The sequence below is a fragment of the Procambarus clarkii genome, chromosome 16 (genome assembly GCF_040958095.1).
Source record: "Procambarus clarkii isolate CNS0578487 chromosome 16, FALCON_Pclarkii_2.0, whole genome shotgun sequence".
NCBI classification, from domain to species: domain Eukaryota; kingdom Metazoa; phylum Arthropoda; class Malacostraca; order Decapoda; family Cambaridae; genus Procambarus; species Procambarus clarkii.
Window position 1 is genome coordinate 37,253,142 of NC_091165.1, and position 25,909 is coordinate 37,279,050.

General features: G+C 46.9%; 1 protein-coding gene across 1 annotated transcript in view; it reads right to left on the bottom strand.

Moving 5' to 3' along the window:
• Positions 1-6,196: 6,196 nt before the first annotated feature.
• Positions 6,197-25,909, bottom strand: part of Usp39 (ubiquitin specific protease 39) — a 99,537-nt gene continuing 79,824 nt past the window's right edge. Inside the window, exons 11-12 of the mRNA XM_045745644.2 lie at positions 13,657-13,743; positions 6,197-6,577 (exon numbers count right to left, since the gene is read on the bottom strand). Of these exons, the coding sequence (XP_045601600.1) occupies positions 6,521-6,577; positions 13,657-13,743 (144 nt within the window). The 3' untranslated portion in view covers positions 6,197-6,520. The remainder of the gene's footprint in view (positions 6,578-13,656; positions 13,744-25,909) is intronic.

Below are 25,909 nucleotides of genomic sequence, written 5' to 3' on the forward strand. Positions count from 1 at the left end.
TATATATCTACACACGATTAACTCTACAGCACATACTCATACATATTCATCTACTACTACTACTATTGCCCACTTGTTCAGTTCACTACTTCCCCCTTTACCCTCAGCGACCCTCAACGTCCCGGGGGTACATAACTCGTCTCGGGGATGTAACCCGTCCCGGGAGATGTAACCCGTCCCGGGGGACGTAACCCGTCCCATCTCATGTGCGACCATCCTCTGTCTACCTTTGTTGATGTACACCTGTCCCATACTTATCCCCCCCCCCTCACCCATACACCCTCCTTTTACCCAACTGCGACACACAACGTCCCCGCAACAGGACCTGTCCCAATTTATGGACTCCCCCACCCACTTTTGACGAATGGATAATCAGAGGAGAATGTGTGGTGTTATGTGGATAAGTAAGAAATTAATGTCATGGAGAAAAGTCAAACTACATGAATGACAGCAGCCTAATGAGATGGGTTGGCAAAGGTGAATGAATAGGTGACTGTAGAATAGTGAAATACACTAGAGTGATTTGAGGAGAGGCAGCCTGAAAAGAAAGTTGTTTGACATGGCAAATAATTTTGAGGAAACGTGAATCGAGCATGAACAACACGCAGGATCTGGTAAGGAACAAAGCTGAGTGGAAGGGGCTTGTAAGAAGAGTTTGAATGTATTGCATGTAATGTATATTACACAACTATTCAGGAGCAGCAGTGTACACCTGGTCCCATGAAGGAGCAGGGTGCTTATGCTGTGGATGACTGCTGGAGTATGGCGGCACTTGCTTATCCATAATTCCATATAAAGTACAGTACTGTATTAGGTATGATACAAAGAATGGCCAAGTGATATTTGTAATAATATTTAAATATTTAATATCTTATAGCCTTCTTTCATTATATTATGCACCTTCTTCTTACAGGTTGATGATTCCATGCTCCATGCCATTAGAAAATGAGATAATAATGTTACATATAACTACTACTTGCATTAGTCATTCTACCATGTCTTTATCAAATACATTTATATTGTTTTAAGCAAGCACTGGCCAGTAATTGAAAGACAATATATATGGGTGTTGGTTAAACTAGCAGCACACAGGTGACATTATATCTAGTGACAGAAAGCATTTACATAGCTGCAGGAGTCAGTCCTTGTCCACTTGTCCATCACTGCTGCACCTCTCCTACTACACAACATTATAAATATATCATTCTAGTCTGAAAATTTATTTTTAGCAGCCATTATTGGCATTTGGAGCATTGTCATGAAGTCGTGTAGCACAGTGGTCACAGTGGAGTCGTGAAGCACAGTGGTCAGTGGAGTCGTGTAGCACAGTGATCAGTGGAGTCGTGAAGCACAGTGGTCAGTGGAGTAGTGTAGCACAGTGGTCAGTGGAGTCGTGTAGCACAGTGGTCAGTGGAGTAGTGTAGCACAGTGGTCAGTGGAGTCGTGTAGCACAGTGGTCAGTGGAGTAGTGTAGCACAGTGGTCAGTGGAGTCGTGTAGCACAGTGATCAGTGGAGTCGTGAAGCACAGTGGTCAGTGGAGTAGTGTAGCACAGTGGTGAGTGGAGTCATGTAGCACAGTGGTGAGTGGAGTCATGTAGCACAGTGGTGAGTGGAGTCTTGTAACACAGTGGTGAGTGGAGTCTTGTAGCACAGTGGTGAGTGGAGTCATGTAGCACAGTGGTGAGTGGAGTCTTGTAGCACAGTGGTGAGTGGAGTCATGTAGCACAGTGGTGAGTGGAGTCATGTAGCACAGTGGTGAGTGGAGTCTTGTAACACAGTGGTGAGTGGAGTCTTGTAACACAGTGGTGAGTGGAGTCTTGTAACACAGTGGTGAGTGGAGTCTTGTAGCACAGTGGTGAGTGGAGTCTTGTAACACAGTGGTGAGTGGAGTCTTGTAGCACAGTGGTGAGTGGAGTCTTGTAGCACAGTGGTGAGTGGAGTCGTGTAGCACAGTGGTGAGTGGAGTCTTGTAACACAGTGGTGAGTGGAGTTGTGTAGCACAGTGGTGAGTGGAGTCTTGTAACACAGTGGTGAGTGGAGTCATGTAGCACAGTGGTGAGTGGAGTCTTGTAGCACAGTGGTGAGTGGAGTCGTGTAGCACAGTGGTGAGTGGAGTCGTGTAGCACAGTGGTGAGTGGAGTCTTGTAACACAGTGGTGAGTGGAGTCGTGTAGCACAGTGATCAGTGGAGTCGTGAAGCACAGTGGTCAGTGGAGTAGTGTAGCACAGTGGTCAGTGGAGTCGTGTAGCACAGTGATCAGTGGAGTCGTGTAGCACAGTGATCAGTGGAGTCGTGAAGCACAGTGGTCAGTGGAGTAGTGTAGCACAGTGGTCAGTGGAGTCTTGTAACACAGTGGTGAGTGGAGTCGTGTAGCACAGTGGTGAGTGGAGTCGTGTAGCACAGTGGTGAGTGGAGTCGTGTAGCACAGTGGTGAGTGGAGTCGTGTAGCACAGTGGTGAGTGGAGTCGTGTAGCACAGTGGTGAGTGGAGTCTTGTAACACAGTGGTCAGTGGAGTTGTGTAGCACAGTGGTGAGTGGAGTCGTGTAGCACAGTGGTGAGTGGAGTCTTGTAACACAGTGGTCAGTGGAGTTGTGTAACACAGTGGTGAGTGGAGTCGTGTAGCACAGTGGTCAGTGAGTCATGTAGCACAGTGGTGAGTGGAGTCGTGTAGCACAGTGGTGAGTGGAGTCGTGTAGCACAGTGGTCAGTGAGTCATGTAGCACAGTGGTCAGTGAGTCATGTAGCACAGTGGTCAGTGAGTCATGTAGCACAGTGGTCAGTGAGTCATGTAGCACAGTGGTCAGTGAGTCATGTAGCACAGTGGTCAGTGAGTCATGTAGCACAGTGGTCAGTGAGTCATGTAGCACAGTGGTCAGTGGAGTCGTGTAGCACAGTGGTCAGCGAGTCATGTAGCACAATGGTCAGTGGAGTCGTGTAGCACAGTGGTGAGTGGAGTCGTGTAGCACAGTGGTCAGTGAGTCATGTAGCACAGTGGTCAGTGAGTCATGTAGCACAGTGGTCAGTGGAGTCGTGTAGCACAGTGGTCAGTGGAGTCTGTAGCACAGTGATCAGCGAGTCATGTAGCACAATGGTCAGTGGAGTCGTGTAGCACAGTGGTCAGTGGAGTCATGTAGCACAATGGTCAGTGAGTCATGTAGCACAGTGGTCAGTGAGTCATGTAGCACAGTGGTCAGTGAGTCATGTAGCACAGTGGTCAGTGAGTCATGTAGCACAGTGGTCAGTGAGTCATGTAGCACAGTGGTCAGTGGAGTCTGTAGCACAGTGATCAGCGAGTCATGTAGCACAATGGTCAGTGAGTCATGTAGCACAGTGGTCAGTGGAGTCGTGTAGCACAGTGGTCAGTGGAGTCGTGTAGCACAGTAGTCAGTGGAGTCGTGTAGCACAGTGGTCAGTGGAGTCTGTAGCACAGTGATCAGCGAGTCATGTAGCACAATGGTCAGTGAGTCATGTAGCACAGTGGTCAGTGGAGTCGTGTAGCACAGTGGTCAGTGGAGTCGTGTAGCACAGTGGTCAGTGGAGTCGTGTAGCACAGTGGTCAGTGGAGTCTGTAGCACAGTGATCAGCGAGTCATGTAGCACAATGGTCAGTGGAGTCGTGTAGCACAGTGGTCAGTGGAGTCGTGTAGCACAGTGATCAGCGAGTCATGTAGCACAGTGGTCAGTGGAGTTGTGTAGCACAGTGGTCAGTGCAATTGCCTCTCAACTAAATGACCGCAGGGTTCACTGCCCATATAGGAAGATACATTTGAGTACATTTTTTTACACTGGTTACTTCTGTTGTTCCCGAAGTAAATAGGTACTTAGGAGTTATGCAACTATTATGGGTGATATCTTGAGAAAGGTGAGTCATTCATCTAGGGTGGGTCTTAAGAAGCCTGGCAGGTTTGCCATCCCTAACCATGGGGAACCGAGTCATTTGTCAGCCCACTCCTGTTTTCGAGTTGTATACCACCCGGTGGTAATACTGAAATAGTAAAGTCTCCACTTTAGTACCAATTACCCAAAGCAAAGTAAACTTTATTGTTAAATGTTTTAGCATGTATAAATACACACTGCAATTGTTGCACTCCAACAACTGCAAACTGCACTGTACTACGGCAATTGCATACTACACTGAACAATTGCAAACTGCACTGTACGGCAACCATTGCAAAATGCCCTGTACCGCAACCATTGCAAATTGCACTGTAGTGCAACCATTGCAAACTGCACTGTACTGCAACCATTGCAAACTGCACTGTACTGCAACCATTGCAAACTGCACTGTACTGCAACCATTGCAAACTGCACTGTACTGCAACCATTGCAAACTGCACTGTACTGCAACCATTGCAAACTGCACTGTACAACAACCATTGCAAACTGCACTGTACTGCAACCATTGCAAACTGCACTGTACTGCAACCATTGCAAACTGCACTGTACTGCAACCATTGCAAACTGCACTGTACTGCAACCATTGCAAACTGCACTGTACAACAACCATTGCAAACTGCACTGTACAACAACCATTGCAAACTGCACTGTACAACAACCATTGCAAACTGCACTGTACTACAACTATTGCAAGCTGCACTATACAACAACAATTGCAAACTGCACTGAACCTTACCTACCTTGAGGTTACCTTGAGGTGCTTCCGGGGCTTAGCGTCCCCGCGGCCCGGTCGTCGACCAGGCCTCCTGGTTGCTGGACTGATCAACCAGGCTGTTGGACGCGGCTGCTCGCAGCCTGACGTATGAGTCACAGCCTGGTTGATCAGGTATCCTTTGGAGTTGCTTATCCAGTTCTCTCTTGAACACTGTGAGGGGTTGGCTAGTTATGCCCCTTATGTGTAGTGTAAGCGTGTTGAACAGTCTCGGGCCTCTGCTGTTGATAGAGTTCTCTCTCAGAGTACCTGTTGCACCTCTGCTTTTCAACGGGGGGTATTCTGCACATCCTGCCATGTCTTCTGGTCTCATGTGATGTGATGTTATATCTGTGTGCAGGTTTGGGACCAGCCCCTCAATTATTTTCCACGTGTAAATTATTATGTATCTCTCCCACCTGCGCTCAAGGGAGTACAGAGTTAGGCTCTTTAGTTGGTACCAGTAATTTAGATGTTTTACTGAGTGGATTCTAGCAGTAAAGGATCTCTGCATGCTCTCCAGGTCAGCAATTTCTCCAGCTTTGAAAGGGGCTGTCATTGTGCAGCAGTATTCCACTCTAGAGAGCACAAGCGTTTTGAAAAGTATCATCGTCGGTATAGCATCTCTAGTGTGAAAAGTTCTTGTTATCCAACCTGTCATTTTTTCTTGCAGTTGTGACGGCTACTTTATTGTGTTCTTTAAAGGTAAGCAACAATTGCAAACTGCACTGTATAGCAACAATTGCAAATTGCACTGTACAGCAACAATTGCAAACTGCACTGTACAGCAACAATTGCAAACTGCACTGTACAGCAACAATTGCAAACTGCACTGTACAGCAACAATTGCAAACTGCACTGTACAGCAACAATTGCAAACTGCACTGTACAGCAACAATTGCAAACTGCACTGTATTGCAACAATTGCAAACTACACTGTACAGCAACAATTGCAAACTGCACTGTACAGCAACAATTGCAAACTGCACTGTACAGCAACAATTGCAAACTGCACTGTACAGCAACAATTGCAAACTGCACTGTACAGCAACAATTGCAAAATGCACTGTATTGCAACAATTCCAAACTGCAAATGTTTGGCGAGTTGTGTTTGTATCAGTGCATAATATTCAAGTTTTTTAATATGTATAGGAAAGAAATCTCAGGAATTCATCCGTTCTTCCCCCTAAATTTTTACGAATTGTTGTTCAAGACTAGCAGATTGCATCTGTTATGTTCAAAAACATAACAGATTTAGGAATGAAATTACAGTATGAGAAAATTTATGAATTGCTCCTTACTCTATGTCATAAGATGCTGGGCCAAAGCTTCTTATGACACTAACCTTTTGAAGAAATATATACTGTAAGTGGACAGTATTAAATATTGGCAAACTAGGTGGTACTTGTACTTATCTTGAAATATTTACACTTTTGTTACCAATTAATTTAGTGTTTAACTGTTCTTATTAACAATTCAAGTATTTATTAAGCATTCACAAAATGCTTCTTTATTGTTAAATTCAAAATTTTCAATAAAACACAATATGTAAAAACCCCTTTAATTATTATAAACATTAACGTGAAAGACATTTCACTTAAAGGAGTCATCTTTAGCCGTGTTATAGCACAAACTAACATTTAATAACTCTCCTTACATGGGAGTTACAGTACCTGTATCTGTAGAGATGCCAGTCACCTCTCGCAAATTAATACAAAGTTCAACAGCATTTTCATTTTAAAATAAAGGCTATATTTTAAATCAACTTCTATTTTCTACAGTTGCACAACACAGGCGCAGCATTTTGTTTCAATCAGCAGCTACACATCAGTGCAGGTCCTAATTTTGTCATTTATATTCTCTTGAAAGTTTCAGGTAACCTTCTTGATATCATGAGATCTTACTATACAGTTCTGCATTTCATATATCTGCAAAAGAAATATTATATAGTATATCATTATACAAGGCAACTGTCAATTCTGCTAGGATAAACACTGAAAACATTACTTAATAGTAATATAATAACAAAATAGTACTTATTTTTATCAAACTCTGACATCTGTCCCATGTCTTGCTTTCCAAGCAGATGGCTACACCAGTAAAGCCTACTAGACTATTCTACCTATGCCATTATGAGACTTTTATACTGTATATATAATTCTTAACTTCACCAGTCTGTGATACTGGACAGTCTGCTCACTGCTTCAAGAACCCTGTTTGCCATGAAGCCCACATCACAAAAATATGGAGCAGAGGACAGGAAGCTTGATGTCACTTTCTCAGTCCTAGAAGCAGACTAAAATTAAATAGTGTGAGGAAAAAGCAGGAAATCCAACAATTCTAATGCTGAGAAAACCAAGAACGCTGAACATAATACGAACATCTCATATGGTACATGAGGTAATGAAGAGTCTACAACACATGTTACGATATAACAGTCATAGTGGGTACACTATTATGCCCCTTTACCAAATTAAACTCAACTTCTGATTGGAATAAGGCAAAACTCCACTAACCTGCAAGTACAGTGATAGCTATTTACAAATGTTCCTACTTCTAAATATTCTTGCAAGAAAGTAGTGACAAACTCATTAATGTGATGATGCAGCCCAAGCAAATGCATGCAAGAAGTGGGTACAAACACCCCCCCCCCCCTCCTTAGCAACAAAAGAACCATGTAGAGCAGAACTGGGCCCAAGATCCTCCAACCTACACATCCCCAAGCCCTGTAAGTAACAGATGAGGGTCCTGAGGTGGAGCCCAATTCTGCTCCCACCACTCAGGATAATGAGTCCAAGGGAGAGTTCAGGAGGGTCAGAAGGAGTGTAACATGATGGGAGCAAATCCTACGTGAGTCAGGGTTAAAGGTGCTGCCAACCTCAGTAGAGAGCATGGCAGAATCATTAGGAATGAACGTTGCCACGTGGCACTGAAGACTTGCAATCCTCAAATTCACACGAAGCAAGAGCAGGTTCGGTGGGGATTTTCATGGGACCATTGAACCCACTGGGGTTTTCCAGGATCTGTAGAGGATATAACCTTACAGGAAGCCCATGCACCTGGAATGCTATGCTAGGTCTATATAATTGTATAGGCTATCCAAAATAAGAGAGACCAATAGGCCAACACAGCCAATTATGAGGTTGTAAAGACCAACCATGGTGTGCCGGGAAAGTTGCATGAACAACAGTGCCCTGCCAACCAAAATCATTCCTGACCCCAAGGAAAGACAAAGTCAAAGAAACCAGACTCACCTAGGGCAAAAGCCACCACAAGCAAGGAGGGCCTCGAAGGGAGTAATCCCTGAACACTCAAGGGAAGATAACCCTGGCAATGCAAGCGCAGCACTAGAGGAGCACTCAGGAAGAGAACCCTAAGCACATACAGCTCCAAGTGTCCTTAACTCCTAGCTCACAATGCACCAAATTGCACAGGAACAGCCTTAAAGACCAAAAAAAGGCTTGGCTGAAAACTAGAGCCAGAGTAACAGAAGGCAACCAGGCACTCACTACCAACAGAGGAGAAATGAATGTGGAGTAGCCAGCTGATCTCTGGCTGCCTCCTCAACATCATAAATTGTTGAATGTTTGTTTACATTGTTGGGGGAGTTCTTTTGGCAGTTCTCGAGGTTGTGGTCTCGTTAAAGCCAACAGTTGTTTGTTTTGTTTCACTGACTTTCTGGGTGCCTTCCTCAGTGGGTGGCAGACATGAATAAATTCATAGAAATTTTACCACATGTGACACCGCTTCCTGTTCCTCTTTGAGGAGGACCAGGTACTGGCTCGTGGTCCCCGGCCAATAGAACTTTGCAAATGATAGCACCTAGCTTGGGGACTGATAGCAGGGGGCCCTGACAGCTGAGTGGACAGGGCTAGGGATTCATAGTCCTAAGGTTCCGGGTTCGATCCCTGATGGTGGCAGAAACAAATGGGCAGTTTTTTCAACCTGATGCACCTGTTCATCTAGCAGTAAATAGGTACCAAGAAGTTGGACAGCTGCTACGGGCTGCTTTTGGGGGTGTGTAACAAAAAAGGAGGCCTGGTCGAGGACCGGGGCGCGGGGATGCTAAGCCCCGAAATCATCTCAAGATAACCTCAAGATAACCTAGTACTGTAGTTTGGTACTATCAGAGATAATAGCTTCAGGGAGCCACAAGAGGTTCCCTCCAGAAATGTGTGGGTTTGGAAACCAGGCCAGAAGAACTAGAAACCAAGGCTGAGCTATACAGTAAGGAGCGAGAAGGAACACACACCTGGCAAACTTCTGCAGTCTGGAAACCACCTGGAGCAATAGCTGAATCAGAGGAAAGAGACAGAGAAACTTCTAATGACTAAAATATAGCCGAAAGACATTCACTGTAAAGGCCTTGCCATTGGGGAATGGGGCCATGTAAACCAGATGTCTGGTTCCACACCAATGAGAAACTATTCACCTCATGGCACCTGAACATTTTATAAAGCCACCGATAGGACGGTCTACTGTGTGGCAATGGGACTGAAATGTGTGTGTGTATTCTTGCTCGCTTGATACCTGCTTGATGGGGTTCTGGGAGTTCTTCTACTCCCCAAGCCCGGCCCGAGGCCAGACTTGACTTGTGAGGGTTTGGTCCACCAGGCTGTTGCTTGGAGCGGCCCGCAGGCCCACACACCCATCACAGCCAGGTTGGTCCGGCACTCCTTGAAGAAAACAATCTAGTTTCCTCTTGAAGATGTCCACGGTTGTTCCTGCAATATTTCTGATGCTCGCTGGTAGGACGTTGAACAACCGTGGACCTCTGATGTTCATACAGTGTTCTCTGATTGTGCCCATTGCACCTCTGCTCTTCACCGGTTCTATTCTGCATTTTCTTCCATGTCGTTCACTCCAGTACATTGTTATTTTACTGTGCAGATTTGGGACCTGTCCCTCCAGTTTTTTCCATGTGTATATTATTTGGTATCTCTCTCGTCTCCTTTCTAGTGAGTACATTTAGAGAGCTTTGAGACAATCCCAATAATTTAGGTGCTTTATCTCATCTATGCGTGCCGTATATGTTCTCTGTATTCCCTCTATTTCAGCAATCTCTCCTGCTCTGAAGGGGGAAGTGAGTACTGAGCAGTACTCAAGATAGGACAACACAAGTGACAGTACAGTGTTCACAAGACAGTACAGCTCCACAAAGGAAGGGACCAAAGGCCCCCCTTCCCTTCAATTCAGACAATGAATCCCTGCAGAGCAGTTGAAGTTGAGCCAGATTGCATAGCCCAGAGAAAGACTAAGGCAGCATCAAGCAGGTATGAGGCATGCCAGAACTCGTGAACTGTGTGAACGTGAACTCAGTGTTAACATCCTTCGCTCACTCAAAGTAGGGCGAGTTTTCTTCGTTTACAAACGTTCATCACTGCCTTTGCTGGCGATACATCCATTGATAGGAGTGTTTTTGGAAATAGCAGGGCACAAAGTCTCCTCTATCATGCCATTCCCAAGTTCTTTAAGATCAAGGTGCACGATATCAGACCAAATGAACGACGGAACTTAGTTGCAGTGGACCACACTCACAGTGAGGACCTGGCACTTTCGGATGTTACTGAAATCTGTGGTTACAAGGTCAGATGCTACAAACCTCTGGGTGATCACAGTTGGCGGGATATGTGGTTTGTCATGTCATGTCAGGAAATTTATGTGTAGGACAAATAGAGAACTGTGTGATACTGGTACTGCCCTACTTACTTTTCTAGATTACTTGTTCCCCTTATCAGGTTTGGATTGATGACTTCCTCCATAAACTAGAGGTGCACATTCCCCATCACACTCAGTGCTTTTGATTGTAAGGGTTTTCACCATACCTCGAAAGGCTGCACCAAAGACATCAAATGTGGGAAATGCTCTGGTTCCCATTACACTCGTGTCTGTGTGTCACATATACTTTGCTGCTTGAACTGTGGTGGTGCTCATGACATTATATTCCGACAGTGTCCTTTGTATGTAGTGCCACAAACTCAGGCTCTCCCCGCCCCATCAACCTGCAATACAGTCGTGCTCTGAACCAACCTAACTTTGTTTGTCATCAACCTCTACATTACGCTCCGCCGCCCCCTTTGCTTGTACCTGATCTGTCTGTCACTGACATTCCGGTGGCCCGAGTCTCATTCTCTCCCACAAACCATATAACCGAGTCTCGATCTTGTACACACATTTGTCACTTACACTGCAGATGCACTCGAGAAAACGCTGGACCGCCTCCTGACTAAATTCTTTCCACAATCCGTCCAACCCATTCCTGAGCCGACCCAACGCACTCCTCCGCATCTACTATACTTGACATCCGCACTCCCGCGGCTACCTTTGCTGTCTCCGATACGTTTGAACTGATGCTGGAAATCACCTTCCATAACACCTTGGTGCGCTTTCTCCCAATCACTCCCCAGGCTGACTTGCTGCAAACCCCAACACCCGGCACTAAGAGGAAGCAGTCCTCAGCTGTCCCTACTTCCAAGTGCCCTGCCACTTTGCCCGACAAACCAAATTCATTTTGCACTCCCGCAACACATCCTCACCCCACTCCCAAGTCTTCCTAGCACTCTCCAACTGGTGTGTCTAAGAAGACTGATGCGATTGCGTCCCAGATGTAAAGCTCCGGATTCCGGCTAACATCTTACCTTGTCCCAACCCGACTACCCTACCCTACACGTTCATCCCGTGTTCCTTCGTGTGTTTGCACTTCCCTTCCTTTCTCATATCTGATTAGTGATTACCTCCCAAATATTCTTCGTCTCCCCACCTCCGTCCCACACTTTCTATAGTTCAGCGACGCTTTGCTTTCACCTTTCATGTGACTCCTCATCTTTCCCATCCTGAGTTCCTTTCCCCTCATCTGTTTATTGTCTTTATCCTCGTCCACATAGAGGACGTCGATATCTTTCCGCCTCTGCCATATCTTGACCATTGATGCACCGCTGTGTGTGCTGCATCTTTCTACATTATTATTCATGCAGTCATCAGGAAGAACCACCTTCATGCAAACTGCATGTATTGTGAGGAAGAAATACCATGTAGACCTGAGCAAAAATGGTCATGCAGAAGTTAAAACAGGTAATGAAGTTTCTCAGACTCAGGATGTTGAGAATGTACCACAGGGACAGGGGAAAGGTATGGAGGGAAACCAATCACTCCAAATTTGAATCACAAATACAAATTGGGGCCAAATTCATGGCATACGAGCAAACCTATCCTGTAACATGGCTGCTACCTTGTATGCCCCATTCCCAGATGAGCCTCAGCTAAAACAGACTCAACAACAAGACATGTCACAGGCCTCAGGCTGAAAAGTGTCATCCACCAAACAGGCAGCATGGCAACAGGCAAACAGGATGACTGTTGGCATGTCACAGAACCGAGGTACTGTACATCCTTTAAACTCACACCCAGAGAGCGGACTCAGTAGGCACATCCGTGCCAAACACACCAGAATCCACACGAGGCTAGCCAGGCCCTGAAGGAAAAACAAAACATGGACACCAGGCATCAGGGTAGCTCCACAATAACAAACACCAAGCCTAGCCTAAGAGACACAGGCCACTAGGAAGGGTTTAAGTGGTGCATCGTAATTACATAAACACAGGAACCCATAACTTCCAAAGAAGACCCTGACTGCCCCTAACTTTAAAGCATCACAGAGGAGTCAATACCTGAGCACTACTCGGGGCGAGGCACTCTCCACAGTAAGTCGAAACTTTGAGGGACAGCCTCCTGAACTCACCAAGGAAGGTAACCAGGAATGGGCAGGGGCTACACCAGCTACACTAAGGGACATTAACCCCCCCCCCCCACCAGTTCAGCTGGTGGGGAGTTCCATACACAAATTCTTTGTGTATTAAACTCCCCCACTAGCTGAACTGGTGGGGGAGTTCCTCCTCCCCACCTGGTAGTGGGGAGGAGAAACTGCTTGTGGAACTATTTATCTGCTCTGGTGTTGGGGAGGAGGAACTGCTTGTGGAACTATTTATCTACTGGTGAGGTCATTTTCTGTTTTCTTTACTTTTGCTTTGATGTCAGTTTTGTGTTTTTTACATTTCTGGTGACTATTTCCTTTGTTAGTGATGTAGTATACTCTGCTCTGCACCTCTTTGAGAAGACCAGGTTTTGGCCTCTGGTCTCTGATAGGTTCTCAAAGACTAGTATGGGCTTAGTGTGACTTGATAGGTGTCAAGCTATCCAAGCAACTGGCAACCAGGAGCCGACTTGGACACTGTCCAGAAATACATATTGTACTAAGCATGCCCCCTTCCCTCTGGAGGACAACAAAGTCTCTAAGAATGATAATCCTACTTAACACAAGAACCAGTGTTATTCCTTGCAGAAGCATCATGACGTGTTTGCTACCAAGCGTTAAGGGTTAATGAGTAGATGGCTCTCCCATGCCAACCACAACGCTCAAGAAACTTGGACCTAAAATGATGAAAAGCACACAAATCTCCTGTTCCACTCCATTATCTTTAGGACCTACCATGAAAGGTCAAGCAAAAATGCCACCGAGATTCATAATGTGCTCTCCCAGAAGTGATCTTTGCATATATAGGATAGTGTGGACAAAGAAAAATTACACACTGATTGTAACCTAAGTCTTAGTCATAAGACTTAAGACAAGAGGGTTGGGGTAGTACAGTTGGGTTCGTTCTCGACTCACAATCGAGAATTTATGGTTCAAATCCCGGGTGACACATAAATGGTTGGGCACGTTTCCTTTCACCTCATGCCTCTTTCCACCTAGCAGTAAATAGATACCCAGGAGTTAATCAGCTTGTTGTGGGGTTGTATCCTGGGTTGAGTCTGTGATTTGACCATGGGGAGGACCTCGGTACTAGCCTAACATGTACTGTATGCATAATCTAGTTTCCTGTTCCCCAACACAATGAATTATATTATCATATATAAATTATTATACAAAACTACCCCTAAACTTTCTTCTTCTTCAGAAACGATAGTCTAATAAAGCATTTATACAGCATTAACAAATAAGAATACAAACCTGAATGTATGATTCAGTAAGAGTTAACATCTGAGGCTCAATCTCTTTCACATGAAGATCCTGCAACTCGTACCACTTCCCAGTCCCCTGCAAGGCAACACACAGTATGTTCATATGCTGTATTTAAAAACACTCACACACAAACCATGGCAAAGTTAGCAGGCAGGAATGATTTGCATAATTAATATTTAATATCTTAATCAAGAAAAACAATTAGAAGACCTAATGCAATTAAAAAAAAACAGCGTTGAATGTAATGAAAGGCCATTATCTGGGTGAGACCCACAAATACTCTCGGTACGGTGGAAATACAAGAGAGAAGTGAACCTGCTGACAACCGTTCATGAGGGTACAATGTTGAACAGTGGCAAGGTGCACCGTGTAACGAGAGAACCAGTATATAAGCCAGATTGTGTTCTTGACTACAATCTCAACATGCGTTTGATTGATAAGGCTGACATGATGATTAGCACTATCGAGTGTACTTACCTAATTGTACTCACCTAATTGTGCTTGCGGGGGTTGAGCTTTGGCTCTTTGGTCCCGCCTCTCAACTGTCAATCAACTGGTGTACAGATTCCTGAGCCTACTGGGCTCTATCATATATACATTTGAAACTATGTATGGAGTCAGCCTCCACCACATCACTACCTAAAGCATTCCATTTATTAATTACTCTGACACTGAAAAAATCTTTCTAACGTCTCTGTGGCTCATCTGGGTACTAAGTTTGCACCTGTGTCCCCTTGTTCGTGTTCCACCCGTGCTGAAGAGTTTGTCTTTGTCCACCCTGGCAATTCCCCTGAGAATTTTGTAGGTGGTTATTATGTCTCCCCTTACTCTTCTGTTTTCCAGGGATGTGAGGTTCAGCTCTTTTAGCCTTTCCTCATAGCTCATTCCTCTCAGTTCCGGGACGAGCCTGGTGGCATACCGCCGAATCTTCTCTAGCTTTGTCTTGTGTTTAACTAGGTATGGACTCCAGGCTGGAGCTGCATACTCCAGGATTGGTCTTACATAAGTGGTATACAGGGTTCTGAAAGATTCTTTACACAAGTTTCTAAAGGCAGTTCTTACGTTGGCCAGTCTAGCATATGCTGCTGATGATATTCTTTTGATGTGGGTCAGGGAACAGGTTCAGTGTGATATCAACCCCCAAATCTTTCTCTCTATTTGACTCTTGCAGGATTTCACCTCCCAGATGATACCTTGTGTTCAGCCTCCTGCTCCCTTCGCCTAATTTCATCACCTTACACCTTCCTGAGTTGAACTTTAGCAGCCATTTTCTAGACCATTCCTCCAGTTTATCCAGGTCATCCTGTAGTCTCTGTCTATCTTCATTCGTCTTGATTCTTCTCATAATTTTTGCATCATCAGCAAACACTGAGAGGAATGAGTCTATACCCTCCGGAAGATTGTTTACATATATTAGAAACAGGATGGGTCCAAGTACTGAGCCCTGTGGGACTCCGCTGGTGACATCTCGCCTCTCTGATATCTCCCCCCTCACCGTTACTCGCTGTTTCCTGTTCCTTAAGTACTCCCTTATCCACTGGAGCACCTTCCCTTTTACTCCTGCCTGTTGCTCCAACTTTTTTTAACAGCCTTTTATGGGGTACTGTGTCAAAGGCTTTTTGACAGTCCAGGAAAATGCAGTCAGCCCACACTTCTCTTTCCTGCCTAATTTTTGTTGCCTGGTCAACATTGAAGTCAATGTATGTGGAAAACATTGAAGTGGACGAAAAAAGTGTTTTTCCATCTTGTTGACATGAGCATGTTGAACTGCTATAATTTGTCTCTGGTGAAAACTGGACGTAAACCTGTTTTCCGTTCATTTGCTTTTACACTTGCAACACAGTTATTAGCAAAGTTTGGTCAAGAAGTCCCTGGCATACAAAGACCAATCATGAACCCAATGTTGCAGCATGATCCAACACCCAGGCTCGCTCACATAGATGCCTTTCAGCAACACAGACTAAAGAATTTGCCACCAGGTGGAAAGCGTGCAATAGGCCAACGTGCATGCATAGTTTGTAAAACAACAAAACGAAGAGAACAGAAACATAAAATGATGCAAACATGGTGTGAAGGGTGAGGAGTTGCTTTGTGTGCTGTCGACTGCTTCAACGACTACCACTCACTCCAAGATTTCTAAATGTGCAATAATAGTGCAAAAACCTGTACATAGTGCGTGCTAGTGTGTACATATAAAATAATGAACATTGTGATTACTGTACATAATATAATGCCATAATGGAAAACGTTTGTGTGCGCATGTGTATACTCGATGTGTGCAACATATATTGACAATAACTGTGTAGTAACATTATGTGCAACACAATTAGTGACTAATATTGAAGAGAATACACACATAGACAATGTAAATAATGACGCGAAAATAAATTCGTGGCAACTCTGGCTGCTTGAAGACCGTGTGCGATGCCTCCGGGATGCACCGTGCATTAGCGAACATTCAAACTGTGATGTCATCATCCATCTTCTCAGCTCAATTACATCGCCGGTAAGTACAATTTTTTTTTCCCCGTGATCAGGGAACATGACTTAACAGGTTAGGAAGATATTTTTTTTTTTGTATGCGCCTGTGTGTGTCAAATGATATATAGCCATGCGCCATTTAAGGGTTAATAACCCTGCGAACAACCTGGGAGACCCGCACCTGCAAACAGGGAAGAAGGGAAACCGGATCAACCCAAAGCTCGCCCACGGACACAGAAGCCGTGGCGCGCCAATAACAGTGGAGAGCCGCAACTGGGCACAAAACATGATGCACCCCCGGCCTAACCAACAAAGCATCAACAACCCAGGGACCCCTCCGGAATGCAGCAGTCTCATTCCTCGCCAGAATAGAAGAAGGCTGCAGAAGAACAAAACAATCGCCCCGACCAAAGGAGCAAAAACCCCAGCGCCGGAGGAGAGCATGAAGATCACCATCCCGACCCCTAGAGGCTAATGCCAACAGGAAAAGAGCCCCCGAGAAACAACTGGAACCGAAGGGGGCCACAAGAAACCGAGAAGAAAAGAGCACCCAGTCCAACTACCAGGACGGCTCAGACGGCGCATGAGCAGGCTAGAGGTGAACCAACGCACTAGACAGCTTGCGGAACGGCGCAAAAGTAACATCAACACCGAACGCAAGCAGAAGCGGCTCCGCCAGCGCCGCACGAAATGAGGCGACAATATGCGCCAAAATGATGGCCCCGAACACTCATAAGAGGACAAGACCACGCCAACAAAACACAGACCGCGCCAACAAAACACAGACCGCGCCAACAAAACACCCCCAAGCCCCGACACCCCAACCAAAATGGGGCAGCCTCAGGGCTTCTGGGGAGCAACCACCACCGAGCGTTGCCACCACCGAAACTCAACTTGCAACGCCTGTGCTGCCTGTAGCCGCATAGTCAGCATAAGACAGGGTACATGAGTCACAAACAAGCAACAAAACTTGCAGGACTCCGGGCCGTAGGTGCCACCGACTCTACAGGAGCAGACGGGGGCAAGACCGTGAGAGTCATCCTGAGACAAAGGGACAGAGCAACCCACAAACTCGCTTGAAGCTAGAGGGGGGGGGGGGCGACTCCGGGGGTCACATCCATCGGACCCGCTTGTACCCTAGGGGATTCCAAGGGTCCTGAGCTTTTACTATAAGAGGACTTGCACTCAGGTAATCCCTATGCAGGTAACTACTAACCGGCGCCCAAATCTACCAACCAACTTTCTAAGAACTGAGCCCCCAGGACGTGTACACTCACGGGGACCTAGCAGGGGGAACCACTGGAAGAAGAAAGAATACGCAGTACAAAGGGGGAAAGAACCAAGACAGATCCCCCACCAGGTAAAGAAACAAAAAGAAAAAAGCAAACCCCGCAAGAGGACAGCATACCCAGGCAGAACAGAGCCGGCCGCTATGATTGGTGAAAACAAGCTGCTCAGTACCCTGCGCCCCCATCAGTGCAAACTGCCCCTTACCCCAAGGTGAACAAGAGAGACAGAACACCCTATCACACAAAGGGCGGCCGAAAACCAAGCAGTAAACGGCCTAGCAGGGGCAGAACCCAAGGGACTTGTGGAGGGGAACCCCAAGCCCCAAGGGCAGTACTTACAGGGCACCTAGGGAAGGAAACCCCAAGTGCATGCAGCCCAAGTACTGGAGAATCACTCCGGGCTCACGCACCACCTAGAAGACAGTCACCACATGCTAGGTACAGTGCTGAAACACCGGAGCCAGAGCACATGACCTCAGCCTTTAGCATCAGCCAAAGAACTGGGGTGTGGATCACCGGCGCGAGAGGTTTGGGGCTCTCCCTTCCCCCTCCTGGGGAGGGGGGAACTGCGCAGACGGCGGCGCGGCGACGGGTGACGTCATATTAGTTTGCTAGTTTTTATTTGGGTAGTTCTATTCACTCGTTCGGCTTTTTGGTTGCAATTTTCACCAGAATAGGGGTTTGTTTTGGGACGCTTACCCTTCTGGGTGCCTGACCCGGTCGATGGCAGACATAGAATGCTTCCAACCACACGGGGGTTTCTATAGGCCATTGCTCCCTTTGCCTCTCTGAGGGGGACCAGGTTCTGGCTCGTGGTCCCTGGTAGGCCCAAAGAACTCCATACACATGGGCTTGAGTCATATGGAGTCCGTATGCCTATCAGGATCAACAAGCCAGAACCTGGTTCCCTTAGTGAGGTGAGGGGAACAATGGCCTATGAAAAGTCCACTCTTTGAGAAAATATTCATGTCTGCCATCAACCCAGGTTGGGCACCCAGAAAGGTAGGTGCCCCAAAACAGACCCCTAATGGTAGAAAATGACAACATGAGACTGAACAGAAGCTAGGAACTTCCCCCAAGGAAAACAAGATAACAAGCAACTCATCAACACACCACGTGCCACTCGTTTGCGCAGACTTCCCCACCACCAAGCTGGCCGCCGGACCGCTTGTTCAGAAACTGACAAACAGAAACAAAAACCGTCAACCGGAGGGAGGAAGGGAGGGTGCCAGGGAGGCTCCGGGACTCACCCAGAAAATGGCGTTTCACTACATTTAACTCTGGTTTTCTGTGGGAAGCCCCGTCAGCTTCCCGGAGCTAGCTACCCAAAGAGCAGGAAAAATTGGGACTTACATGGGAGGCGGCCGCACCACATGATTCATGACGGAGACGAGACAACTGGCTGCAACGGCCAACTCAATGCAACAAAAGACCTCTGAGGGTTCTTGTACATGAACAAGACAACAGGCAGCAAGGACCCTCTTCAACCTCCAAAGCCCCCTCGCCCGAATGTCAGTTCAAGACATGTTCCCAAACACAGCAGCAAAAGCTGTGAACCTCCAAACATCATGGGCGCGAGAGTAGACTGCAGGCTGGTTAGACTTAAGGAACCTGTGGACGACCTGAGAGACCTGAGCCCTGGAACAGGGAACGAGGGATACTAGGCAACTCACAGTGCATCCCGAGACACAGTGTCCGAGGCACGCAGGGAACAGCGTAAACGTCAACCACAATTGAGAAAGCTTACGAAACGGAGCAGAAGTGACATCCACCACAAACACAAGCTGCGGTTAACTGCAATCAGACACAACACATGATGCACCCCAGGCCTGACCAACCAAGCATCAATAACCTACGGTCCCCACCGGAAGCCTGCCGTCTCGTTTTTCACCAGAAAAGAAGGAGACACCTGCAAACGAACAAAACATCCACCAGGACCAAAAGAGAAGGAACTCCCTTGCGCCAGAGGAGAGCATAAAGCTCCCTGCCCTAACTCCCAGATGCCACCACAAACTGAGGGGGAGAGAGAAAGGAGAGCACAACGTCCAAGGACCAGAATGACTCGCGCGACGCATGAGCATGCTGGAGGTGGAAAAATGCACGAGAAAACTTACGAAACAGAGCAAAGGTAACATCCACCACGAAAGCAAGCCTGAACGGCTCGACCAGCACCGCACGATACGAGGCAACAGTAAGATGATGCCGGTCTCGAAAGAGGCAAGAAAGGAAAGACAAAACAACACCTTACAAAACTGAGGACAACCTACAAAGGGAAAGGAAAGCAGCAAAAAGACCGCCGAGAGACTTCATACTATCGCCGAGAAAAAGACTGAAAGTGGGACACCATTAGAGAAGCCATCTGATCACCATACAGATCACCATAAAGAGGTATAGGTAACCCCACCTCGACCAGTCCTGCCGAAAAGCATCTAACGCGACAGCTTCGCAGTCGGGGAAGGGAGCTACATAGACGGAGAGACGCCTCGACCACGCCGACACGAAAAGGTCCATCTCCGGGGGCCCCAACGTCCGGCAAAGCCAACTGAAGGAGTCGGCTTCGACCGTCCATTCTGTGGACATGGGAATGAACCGTGACAGGCCGTCTGCCAGGATGTTGAACACGCCCCTGATATGAAATGCATGGAGAACTAAACCCCGAGAACTTAGCAGAAGAGCCACTCGAAGCGACCAGCCTCAAAGAGCCAAAGACCGCAGAGAGCCCCCACGGTTCAGGCAATGGTCCGAATGGAGTCGGACCGTAGAACCTCGAGGGAGCTGAATCTGACGCAGCAAAAGCCACACTGCCGTGAACTCCTGCATCATGCTGTGAGCCCGAAGGAAGGATGGACCCCACCGCCCCTGGCTGACCAGGTGAGTACTGGTCACAAAGCCCCAGCCGAGAGACGAGGCGTCCGCGAACACATCGAGCAAGGGCTCTGGAAGGCGCCAAGGCACTGAACCCTGAAAAGACAGAAGAGGAAGCCAGAGACGCAGCAACTGACACAAGGCCCTTGGAGGACGAAACCAGCGATCACGAGAGCGGGGCGGAAGGGACGACCCTGAAGGAACCAGAACAAACAGACGCCGCAGCCAAGCCTGATCCAGCAGGTAAACGATCACGGGAAAGTTCAGACTTCCATACACCTGCTCGAGCAACCCTCGAGTGATTCAGGACCCCCCTCAGAAACAACCGACAGCGGATCTGCAGCCAGAGCAACGTCGCTTGAGGGAGGGAAGGACGCTGTCCAGGAATCCCAGACATGGCCAGCCAAGTCCGAACCAGAGACAGAACCCAGATGGGACTTCCTCCAGTTCACCAGGAACCCGAACCCGGTGAGCTGGGAAAGAGCCAAACCCCTGGTGAGAAGACAAGCAAATTTGCTGGGATCCCACACCAACCAGTTGTCGAGGTATGACAAAACCCGAACACTTAGCAGACGCAGACGGGCTATCATGACCCGAGTAAGATGCGTGAAAATGCGAGGTGCCCGATTCAGCCCAAACGGAAGGCAATAAAATCAGTAAGCCTGCCGCCTCACCACAAAATCTAACCAGTCCCTGAACGCCGGATGAATAGGGACGTGCCAATATATGTTCCAGAGGTCCAGAGACACCATCCACAAATCCAGCTATAAGAGAAGCCAGACATGAGACAGAGTGGTCATCCAAAAGGAGGGGCAAGAAATCCAGCGGTTCAGACAGAACAAGTCCAGAATGAAACGAAGATCCGCACAGTCTCGTTTCGGCACTGGAAACAAGTGGAAACCCCACTTGAGGGACGAGGTCATTTTGACCACGCCCAAGCGCACCCACTCCAAGATGAACTGGTGAAGCGAAGAGGAAGAGGGCTGCATCACCAGCCCCAAGGCCCCCGGAGGAGAAGGAACAAGCGAGCACCGCGCGGACCGGACAAATGGTTCCAGAACAGGCACTGACTCAAAAACTGGCACCAAGGGGTCACCTAAACCTGCAGATAACCGAGCCGTGGCATGACCCTTCCAGGAGGCGTGCGAACTCGCCCCCAGGATAACCAACAAATTTGAAAGAGGACAGCAACTAGCCAAAACTGCCTGCAAAAACTGAGCAACAACAGTGTCCGCAAACAATAGTGAACAAAATGGAGATGAAAATCAATGAGTCAGGGGGTCCAGGCAGAATCAACAGAGAGCACGAGGACGGCCTGCCAACATGCGAGGTGAGAGGCATAAAACAGAGACACCGCCTTCCCAAGGATAGGTGCATACATTTTAAGCAACGCCGCTGAGGCCGTCGTAACCAAGGTCAATGCAGCAGACGACAGCCCAGCACTAAACGCCTCCACATCCTTCTCAAGCCAGTCTGAGGACAGCTCGAGAAGGGAAAAGAAGCACTGATAATGCCAAAGCCGGTTGAATTCTGGTTATTGCCTGGGCAAACTGGCCCTTGTGAGGTGATAAACCTCGGGAGGCGAGTGGAGGACTGACTCACGGAACATAGGCATACCTAATGGGAAGCCAGGCAGTCCTCCACTAGGCAGGAAAGAAACTAAAAAGAAGGAAAACGGACCTTAAAGGAGCTCAGCAACAACAGGAGGCCAGAGAGAGCCATGGCTGGAGCAATTAAGCAAAGTTTGCAGCTCAGTGCACCCCAACCAGCAACAACCACTTCCTACCCAAGGCCAAACGAAAGTACCAAAGATCTAAAAGCTCACCCCTGAAGGGTGAAGCTGAAGAGTGAAGCAGAAGCCAAGCGACCACTACCTCTACGGGAGTGGGAACCCGAAAGTCCCAGAGAAGGTAACCCTGGAACCCAAGGGGTGTACTTACAGGGCGCTTGGGTAAAAGAGCCCTAAGCGCATGAGGCCCTGGGTACTTGACTCCTGGCTACCGCTCCAACACACAGCAGCCACCACCTCATGGGTGAAAGTTCTGTCAGGCAATCAAGACCAAAGTAGACATCCACCCCAGCCAGCTTCAGTCGATGAACAAGTGGTCCAGTAACTGGCTCAGTGGGGTGGGCCTCCCCCCCCCTCCTCCCAGGGACAGGGGAGGAGGCCCCACTACCCCCAACAAGCAGCGTGTGTAATGATGTGTTGCTTGTTATCTTATTTTCCTTGGGGGGAGCTCCTAGCCTCTCTTTGGTCTCAGGTTACAATTTTCTACCAGGAGCGGTTTGTTTTGGGGCGCCAACCTTTCTGGGTGCCCAACCCCGGTCGATGGCAGACATGAATATACTCTCAAAGAGTGGAGTTTTCATAGGTATTTGCTCCCTTTCCCTCTGAGGGAACCAGGTTCTGGCTCGTGGTTCACGGTAGGCATACAGACTCCAAATGAGTGAACCCCCAGACTAATATAGCTAGTATCAGTCCGATAGCTCCAGGGAGCTGATGGGGGTCCCCACAGAAAAAACATCGAATGGAATGAAATTCCATTCAAGGCATTTGATCGCCGAAATTAACAGTAACCTTTGTTGATTTTGGTGATTAACCAACAAATTTAGTCTATCTCCTTGTATTTGTATTTGCAAACACCAATATGCTGGAACTGGCATTTGCCTTTCCATTGGAAAATTTCAGCAACATTAAGAGGGGGGGGACCTGCAGCATGGGTAACAGCTTCTCCATATCAACCTACCCAGGCTTTGCACTCTGGAGAGTACACTCCAGCCTTGACAACCAGAGCGCAACTCCATAGTCTCCCGAGACTGCAGGACGCCTACTACTACTTGTCCACCCTGACATATGAGGGGTAACACAATCAAAGTGACCCATAAGTATCAAAACGTTTACTTGCGTAGGAAACACTCTTGACAACTGTTCGGGAACTAGAGGATTAACCTACACCACACACTCGGTCTCAGTGACTAGCATTTATTGCATTAATTTATTACTGTCTTAGTGACATGTACTGATTTCAGTGATATTTATTACTGTATGCATTGTGGTATAATTGACTGTGTGTTGTGTATTGCCCGAGTATCCTGTTTGAACTCCAGTCAATGGTTCTTAGATACTGCAAGTGTCGTATGCAGATAATGTCAAGAGTTTATTAGTGTTTACCCCTGTAAGCACAACTAGGTGAGTACAGTATTTAAATTACTGGGGAGCCAGTCGGCCGAGCGGACAGCACGCTGGACTTGTGATCCTGTGGTCCTGGGTTCGATCCCAGGTGTCGGCGAGAAACAATGATACCTGGTTGATACCTGGTTGATGGGGTTCTGGGAGTTCTTCTACTCCCCAAGCCCGGCCCGAGGCCAGGCTCGACTTGTGAGAGTTTGGTCCACCAGGCTGTTGCTTGGAGCGGCTCGCAGGGCCACGTACCCACCAGAGCCCGGCTGATCCGGAACTTCTCTTAGAAAACCGTCCAGTTTTCTCTTGAAGATGTCCACGGTTGTTCCGGCAATATTTCTTATGCTCGCTGGGAGGACGTTGAACAACCGCGGACCCCTGATGTTTATACAGTGCTCTCTGATTGTGCCTATGGCACCTCTGCTCTTCACAGGTTCAATCTTGCATTTTCTTCCATATCGTTCACTCCAGTACGTTGTTATTTTACTGTGTAGATTTGGGACCTGACCCTCCAGTATTTTCCAGGTGTATATTATTTGGTATCTCTCTCGTCTCCTTTCTAGAGAGTACATTTGGAGAGCTTTGAGACGATCCCAATAATTTAGGTGTTTTATCTCGTCTATGCGTGCCGTATATGTTCTCTGTATTCCCTCTATTTCAGCAATCTCTCCTGCTCTGAAGGGGGAAGTGAGTACTGAGCAGTACTCGAGACGGGACAGCACAAGTGACTTGAAGAGTACAACCATTGTGATGGGATCCCTGGATTTGAAAGTTCTCGTAATCCATCCGATCATTTTTCTGGCTGACGCGATATTTGCTTGGTTATGCTCCCTAAACGTTAGATCGTCGGACATCATTATTCCCAAATCCTTGACATGCTGTTTTCCTACTATGGGAAGATTCGATTGTGTTTTGTACCCTGTATTATGTTTCAGATCCTCATTTTTGCCGTACCTGAGTACCTGAAATTTATCACTGTTAAACATCATGTTATTTTCTGCTGCCCAATCAAAAACTTTGTTGACATCTGCTTGTAGTTTTTCAATGTCTTCAGCAGAGGTAATTTTCATGCTGATTTTTGTGTCATCTGCAAAGGACGACACGAAGCTGTGGCGTGTATTTTTGTCTATATCAGATATGAGAATAAGGAACAGTAGCGGTGCAAGGACTGTACCTTGAGGTACAGAGCTTTTAACATCGCTTGGACTCGATTTTATCTGATTGACTGTTACTCTTTGTGTTCTGTTCGACAGGAAATTGAGTATCCAGCGTCCTACTTTTCCAGTTATTCCCATTGACCTCATTTTGTGAGCTATCACCCCATGGTCACATTTGTCGAACGCCTTTGCAAAGTCTGTGTATACAACATCTGCATTTTGCTTTTCTTCTAGGGCTTCTGTGATTTTGTCATAGTGGTTGAGTAACTGTGACAGACAGGATCTTCCCGCTCTAAATCCATGTTGTCCTGGATTGTGCAATTCATTGTTTTCCATAAAACTAGAAATTTGATTCCTAATCACTCTTTCAAACACTTTTATTATGTGTGATGTTAGTGCAACTGGCCTATAATTTTTTGCCAAGGCTTTACTCCCCCCCCCTTGTGCAGCGGAGCTATATCTGCAGATTTAAGTGCTGCTGGTATCTCCCCTGTATCAAGGCTCTTTCTCCATATTACGCTGAGTGCTCTCGCTACTGGTACTTTACATTTCTTTATGAATATTGAATTCCATGAGTCAGGCCCAGGAGCTGAGTGCATAGGCATATTATCAATTTCTCTTTCAAAGTCTTCCGAGTTTGTGGTAATATCCGTTACATTATCTGCAGCTTGAATGTCATTCATAAAGAAGCTGTCTGGGTCATCAACTTTCATGTTGTTTATTGGTGTGCTAAACATAGCCTCATACTGGCTTCTTAGAATTTCACTAATCTCTTTGTTGTCCTCTGTGTACGTACCTTCATTTGTAATTAACGGTCCAATATTGGTCGAGGTTTTGGATTTTGATTTTGCGTATGTGAAAAAATATTTCGGATTTTTCCTTATCTCTTGTATAGCTTTCTGTTCCAATTCCATTTCCTCAGACTCATATGATCGCTTCAACGTTTGTTCTATTTCCTCAATCTCCCTGCTTAGGCTTGTTTTCCTTGCTTGTGATAGTTGTGTCTGCCGAAGCATTTCCGTTATTTTTTTCCTTCTCCTGTACAGTCGTCTCCGTTCTCTTTCTAGAGTGGTCCTCTTTCTGCCCCTCCTCACAGGTACGTGCTTCAAGCAGACCTTGTAAGCTTCAGCTGTCAGTTGAGCTATTCCCTGTGTGGGAGTTTTGTCGCTTAAGACCGTCTCCCATTGAATGGTTGCAAGGTCTACATTTATTTTTTCCCAGTCAATCCTCTTATTGTTGAAATTGAATTGATTGAATATTCCTTCTCG